This window comes from Enhydra lutris, unplaced genomic scaffold (assembly GCF_002288905.1).
Source record: "Enhydra lutris kenyoni isolate GAN:26980312 unplaced genomic scaffold, ASM228890v2 scaffoldscaffold5, whole genome shotgun sequence".
Lineage (NCBI taxonomy): Eukaryota > Metazoa > Chordata > Mammalia > Carnivora > Mustelidae > Enhydra > Enhydra lutris.
In genome coordinates, this window is record NW_019154089.1 from 143,870 (window position 1) to 150,644 (window position 6,775).

Sequence of the window (6,775 nt, forward strand, 5' to 3'; positions counted from 1 at the left end):
TTCAGCCTGGGGGTTCCCAGGTCGGTGACGGTGATGGTGATGTTGTACTCTGTTCTTTCTTCTCTGTCTAGTGCTCTCTCTGTTACCAAGGTGTAAAAATTCTTGACTGAAGGTTTTAGAAGAAAAGGAAGGTCATCCTGGATGGAGGTAATGGTCTTCCCATTGTCCCCAGAGTCAGGATCTGAAACACTGAAAACAGCAACTACAATCTCAGGTGAATTCTCTGGGATGGGGCTCGTAAGTGCAGACAGGGTCACTTCTGGAGGATTATCATTCACATCCACCACCTGGAGGAGAAGAGTGCATTTTCCTGAAAGGCCGCCCCCATCAGTGGCCTTGATGTCTACTTCATAAGATACAACTGTTTCAAAATCTACTTGTTTTTTCAGTCGAATTTCTCCTGTTACAGGATTTACTTCCAAAGTTTTGCTAATATCTTCTGAAGGCTGGAAGAGTGTGTAGGATATTATTCCATAGACTCCGCTGTCTAAATCACTGGCAGAAACAGTGACAACCAGGGAGCCTACGGGACTGTTCTCAGGAATATGCACCTTGTAGATGGGCTGCCCAAACTCAGGGGCGTTATCGTTGCTGTCCACCACTTCAACGCGCACCTGCGCTGTCCCATACCGATGTGGAGAGCCTCCATCCAGCGCTGTCAAGGTTAATAAGATTTCAGGTTCTTCCTCCCTGTCCAGCTCTTCTTTCAACACCAGCTCAGGGTACATTCTGCCATCACTGAGTTTGCGGGTTAGAACCTCAAAATGGGAGTTGGGGCTGATTTTATAGTTTTGAACACTGTTGCTTCCTACATCCAAGTCCAGAGCATTACTCAGAGGGAATGTAATTCCTAAAGGACTGTTTTCCGGTATTTTTAGAATCATTTCTCTTTCAGTGAACACAGGAGAATGGTCATTTATGTCTTCCACCCTCAATTCAGCCTGAAATATCTCTAAGGGTTTTTCCATTAACAGTTGGAAATACAGTAAGCAAGGCTCAGTTGGACCGCATAGCTCCTCTCGATCTAGTTTCTCATTTATGACCAAATCCCCAGTCTGAACCTTGAGCTGCAAATACTCTTTGTTGCCTTGAGAAATGATCCGAGCTCCGCGGGTGGACAGCTCTGTCAATCCTAACCCCAGATCTTTTCCTAGATTTGCCACAAAGGACCCTCTCTCCATTTCTTCCGCTACTGAATAGGGCTCTAACTCGGCACCCACCCGAGACATACTCAGCAAAACAAAGAAAACAAGGACTTGCCTTTGTCTCAGAAAATGCAACCATCCAATCTCCATTGCTCTTCATGAAAATTTGGTTCAGAGAAGCTTCCTGGATGCCTGGGATCTTGGTAGCTTGGTACTGCAGTCCAGATATCAAGACTATGCCACTAAATAGAGTTTTAAAGAGATTTCAGATTCACTTCTGCTGTGGCTAAGAAAACCATTCTTAGCTTCCAGGCAGTGTGAATTGTTCGGTTGGATACTGGAGCTGCACAGGCAATTCTGTTTTCCATCATTTAACCTGCAGCGCCACCATGTGTTCTCACTGAATCTTATTTTCTATGGAATTCTCCTGAATGTACCGAATAAGCTGTGTAAAATGTGTTCTGTAACATAAAACAATGACTTCTATTTTCAGGTGGTTTTTGTGTGTGTATTCAGGTAGAGCTCTGTGTTGTTGCACAGGAGTAATACAAGAGCAAATTATCACTTAGCTTACCATTTAAAACTTGAGATTTAATGATTGAATAAAATAACATTTAAGTTGAAAAGAATATACATTTAGGAGCAAATGTTTTTAAAGTAACATGGGAAGAGTTTCACGAGTACATTATTTTCATGGTACATATTATAGAATTGCAAATGAGTAGAGACTGAAAAATTGCAATTAGTGTCAGTTCTAAAGAGAGTTTTAACCAATGCCTTATTAAAATCACACACTTCCTCTTTACAACACCTAAGCCTGAGAGCTGTGAGTTTCTGCCATTTCCAACTCATTGGAAAATTACTTCCCAAATAGGTAGTGGATAGATTGCAAGGTTGGGTCTGTCATTCTTTTGGATGATTCTTCTTCTTCTTCTTCTTCTTCTTCTTTTGGATTGGATTCATTTTTTTAAAAATGACAAGAATAATTTGTTATATTCCTTTTTAAAAAGCTTTAATGAGATATAATTCACATACCATACATTTCATTCATTTAAAGTGTACAATTCAGTGTATTCAGGGTAGTATATCCATCATCATAGTCAATTTTATTTTTTAAAAAAGATTTTATTTATTTGAGAGAGAACACACACAAGCGGGGGTGGGTGGGGTTGGGAGGGGCAGAGGGAGAAGCAGGGTCCCTGCTGGGCTCCAACCCAGGACTCTGGGGTCATGACCTGAGCCAAAGGCTTATGCTTAACCAGCTGAGCCACCCCCGCAACACACCAGAGTCAATTTTAGAACACTTTCATCATCCCACAAAATCCATACGCCCCCTATTCTACTATCCCTCCTGTGCTAAGCCCTAATCAACAATTAATTGTCCTGCAGAGACAGAGGCCTGAGCCCTAATCAATAACTTTGTAGACTTCCTTATTCTGGACTTTCATATGAATGGAATAATATGTGGAGTTTTGTTACCAGATTCTTTCATTTAGCATGTTTTCAAGGTTCATCCAAGTTATAGCAAGTCTCAGAACTTCATTCCTCTCTATGGATGAATAATATCCCATTGTATGATATATCACATTTTGATTATCCATTCATCTGTTGATCAACATTTGGGTTGTTTCCACCTTTGGGTTCTTCAGAGTAAAACAGCTGCAATCATATACAAATGTTTGCGTGGACATAAATTTTCATTTCTCTGGGAGTAGAACTGCTAATTCATATGGTAGCTCTGTATTTTCCAAAGTGGCTGTACCATTTTCATTCCCACCAACAATCTATCAGCATTACAGTTTTTCCACATCCTCCCAACACTTGTTATCTGACTTGTTAAAAAAGATTTTAGTTATTTGTTTGTTTGTTTGTTTAGAGACAGCACACACATGCACACGTGTGCATGAGCCAGGGAAAGGGCAGAAGGAGAGGGAGAGAGAGAATCACAAGCAACTCTGCTGAGTGTGGAGCCTGAGCAGGGCTCCATCTCACCACCCTGAGATCATGACCTGAGCTGAAATTAAGAGTCTGATTCTCTACTAACCAAACCACCCAGGCACCCCATCTGACTGATCCACCAAGGCACCCCATGTCTTTTTGATTCTAGTGGGTATGAAGTAGTATCTCATTATCATTTTGATTTACATTTCTCTGATGACTACTGGTATTGAACTTATTGTCCATTTGAATCTCTTCCTTAGACATCTATTCAGATCTTTGTCCACTTTAAAACTGGGTTATTTGCATTTTCATAATTGAATTGTAAGAATTCTTTGTATATTCTAGATATAAGTCCTTTAAGTGCACTTAAAGGACTTTGCACTCATTTGCTCAGGTTTTACATTTTTATAATTTGGATCTAACTGCAGTAAGGTTCATATCTTTCAATGCAGTATTTTTCTTAATGCTTTTTCTTAATGTTAAATACTTTGGGGTTAAAGCATCTAATTAATGAACCCTAAACTCCTGTTATAAAGGCTTTATTTGTCTTCCTTTGGCCACCAGTGATACTGCTAAACTGGATAATTTTCTCCCAAGCAGACAATCTGTGGTAGGGAAGAATAATGGCCATCCACCCAGACATCCTAATTCCCCAGATCTGTAAATATGTATCTTACATGGCAAAAGAGCATTAATAGATGTAATTAAGTAGAGGATCTTATGAAGGGAAGATTATCCTGGATCATCTGGGCGAGACAAACTTTGCTGGCTATGGTCAGAGAAATTACGAATATGGAAGAATTGGTTTAAGAGAAACAATGTTGGGTACGTGGATGGCTCAGTTGACCTTCAGATCAGGTCATGATCCCGGGGTCCTGGGATTGAGCCCCACTTCAGGCTCCATTACTCCCTTTCTCTCTGCCACTTCCTCTGCTTGTGGTCGTTTGGGCTCTCTCTTGTCAAAATATAGACATAAAAATACATAGAATCTCTTTTTAAAAAGTGAGAGAGATACAATGTTGTTGGCTTTGAGGATGGATGAAAGGGGCTATGAGCAAAGTAATGCAGGCAGCATATACAAGCTGGAAAAGACCAAAAAAAATGGATTTATGTCTTGAGCCACCATAAAGATATGCACTCTTGCCAACACTTTAGACAGATTTAGACCAGTAACACCCATATCAGACACCTAAAAAACTGCAAGGTAATATATATTTTGTTGTTTTAAGCAACTATGTTTGTAGTAATTTTTATAGCAGCAATGGGAAACTAACACATACACAAGAATGGATATTCATGCATCCAACAGCTGTCTCTACAACAATTTATCACTCTACAGGAATAGTACTATCACAGCATTTGCTGGAAAATGTCTGATTCAGCTTTGGTGAATCATCCTTTCAGAATAAAGTCATTAATGACCCCCTAAATCTCTTTCCAACATAATTTTTGAGGAGTTGCCAAAGACATGTGGTTAATTTTAACAGAAAGTAGCTAAAGCCTATCCATTTCATTCCTACTAAATTCCCAGATTCTCTAAATTATTCAGTGAAAAAATTCCTCCACACCATTGCCTATACTTTTCTGAAAGTAGTCTTTTCACTTAAAATACTAGAAATATCAATTGCTTCCAAACAATAATGTGCTAAAATGAATACAGTATGTTTAATTTGAATAAGGTACTTAGAAAAAAAATGTATATAGTAAAGTGAATTTCCACTTCCTAAGGAAAATGAAAAATTAAGATTGACAGAAAACAGACTGAAGACATAGTACAAGAAATTCAAGAAATATAACCATAGATTAATTCTATTCCTCATTCAAGGCATTCATATCTGCAATAATGAATGTGATATGCTGAAAAGATAAAGGAAAATGATCAGACTGTTTTGCTCCTAATGAAGATTAATTGTGCTGTCTGACCCAGCTTATTTAAGTCAGTGCTTCTATAAGAAGTTTGGATCTACTGGTCCAGAATAATGTTTTGCTCTAGAGTAAAGAAACAAGTACAAATTATGCACTCAAAGTTACATTTCTGCATAGGAATTCAGTTCATGGAATAGATGAATTTCATTTTCCTTAGTTAAAAAGACAATGCTACCTGCCTGCCATTATAACACATGGATTAAGAACTGAAGTATTACATTCAAATAGAATGTATTTCAAATTTTTCCTTTCATTACTTTAGAAAGCAAGTTACTAACCTTTCTAAACTTCAGTTTTCTCATGTGTAAAAGAGGGTACTATGCCAACTCCCCTGGCATAGGACTAAATAATGAAAGTAAAGCACTGTACTCTACTACTTTTTCTGTACTCTACTTTTAACTAATTTAGAAACCAAGAACAAGAGCTTGAAATTATCAGTTCTATCAAACTATACACTTAATATCTGTGCATTGTACTATATTGAATAACATTTTAATAAAAAACCTTACTGTTAAAGCTTTAGGATTGGAATCCACTGGAGGTAGCTCAAAATCTAAAATGATGGTGGGTTAATGAGACAGAAGTTCCTTTATTTCTCAAGTAAAAAAAAAGCTCAGAAGTACGTACTCAGGGATGATATGATGACTCCATAATACCAGAGATCCTCATCTCTTTTAAGTTTATTCTATACTGACTTGTCTTTGTACATTATTCCCATCCTTAGTATTACTTTATGGTCCAACAAGGCTAATTGTGTTCCAGCTACGACTTACACATTCCTGGCTATAAGGAGAAATTAGAGAAGGACTTCTCTAACTAAACAGCCTTCTTGGTAGTCTCCTACAACATATGTATATACATTCCATTGGCAATAAAATAGTCAAATACTCCATTCCACTGCCAGGGTAAGAAAATGTATTCTTTTGAATAAACATACTAATGCCCTCCATGAAATTTGGGACCTGTTATTAAGGAAGAAAGATCAATGGATTTGGGTGGCCACTGCATTTTCTGTCACACATGCTCAATGTTTCTCAGAAAAAGTCAATTTTACTACTATGCTATTTCATGTCACTGGATAAATATAATGTAGCTACTTCCCCTGTTAACAGCAACGACACTAAATGGAAGGCAATAAAATAATTACATTAAATTAACACTAGTATATTAATGAAAGGAAGCACAGTTAGTATATTTTAAAAGAAAATAATTATCAGAGTGAAGAGCTATGAGAGCAGAATAAAGCAAGAACCAGATTCTCACTGTACCAGGTATTTCCTTGCCCATTAGGCATACTTCGTGTTAGTGTCTTACTGCTCTTATTTACCTAACGATTTAAAATAAAAACTTAAGGAAATACAATTGATCACATAGAATAAATTTTCCGCTGCTTTCCTAATCTATTCCAAAGCTATTCCACAAGAATTTGTACAACTACTGACTTCATTAGTGTTTTGAGAGCAAAATTAGAACCATGCATATTCTTATACTAATAAGAAAGGATACTTTTTTTTTAAACAAAGGAGTAATATAAGAAAATTTGCAGGCAGTGAGATTTAAAAATTCTTAATAGGTTGCCAGAAAATCCATACCTTGAATTTACCAATTTAAATATCTGTAATAGGAAAAAAAAAACACAGTCACTGAATACTAAAACCAAAGTTGGGGTTTTCTTCTGCTGGCCCAGGGGAGTGGCCCTGGAAATTGGGCATGCTAGGCTTGAGGAACTTGAATTCATTGGTCCCTGAGCCTCCCGTCAGACA

The 6,775-nt window shown here is 37.7% G+C and overlaps 1 protein-coding gene across 1 annotated transcript in view; it reads right to left on the minus strand.

Annotated features, from left to right (window-relative positions):
- Positions 1–6,775, minus strand: part of LOC111141050 (protocadherin beta-7-like) — a 14,259-nt gene that overhangs the window by 3,189 nt on the left and 4,295 nt on the right. The window contains exons 2-3 of the mRNA XM_022493379.1: positions 4,235–4,259; positions 87–930 (exon numbers count right to left, since the gene is read on the minus strand). Coding sequence (XP_022349087.1) covers positions 87–930; positions 4,235–4,259 — 869 coding nt within the window. The remainder of the gene's footprint in view (positions 1–86; positions 931–4,234; positions 4,260–6,775) is intronic.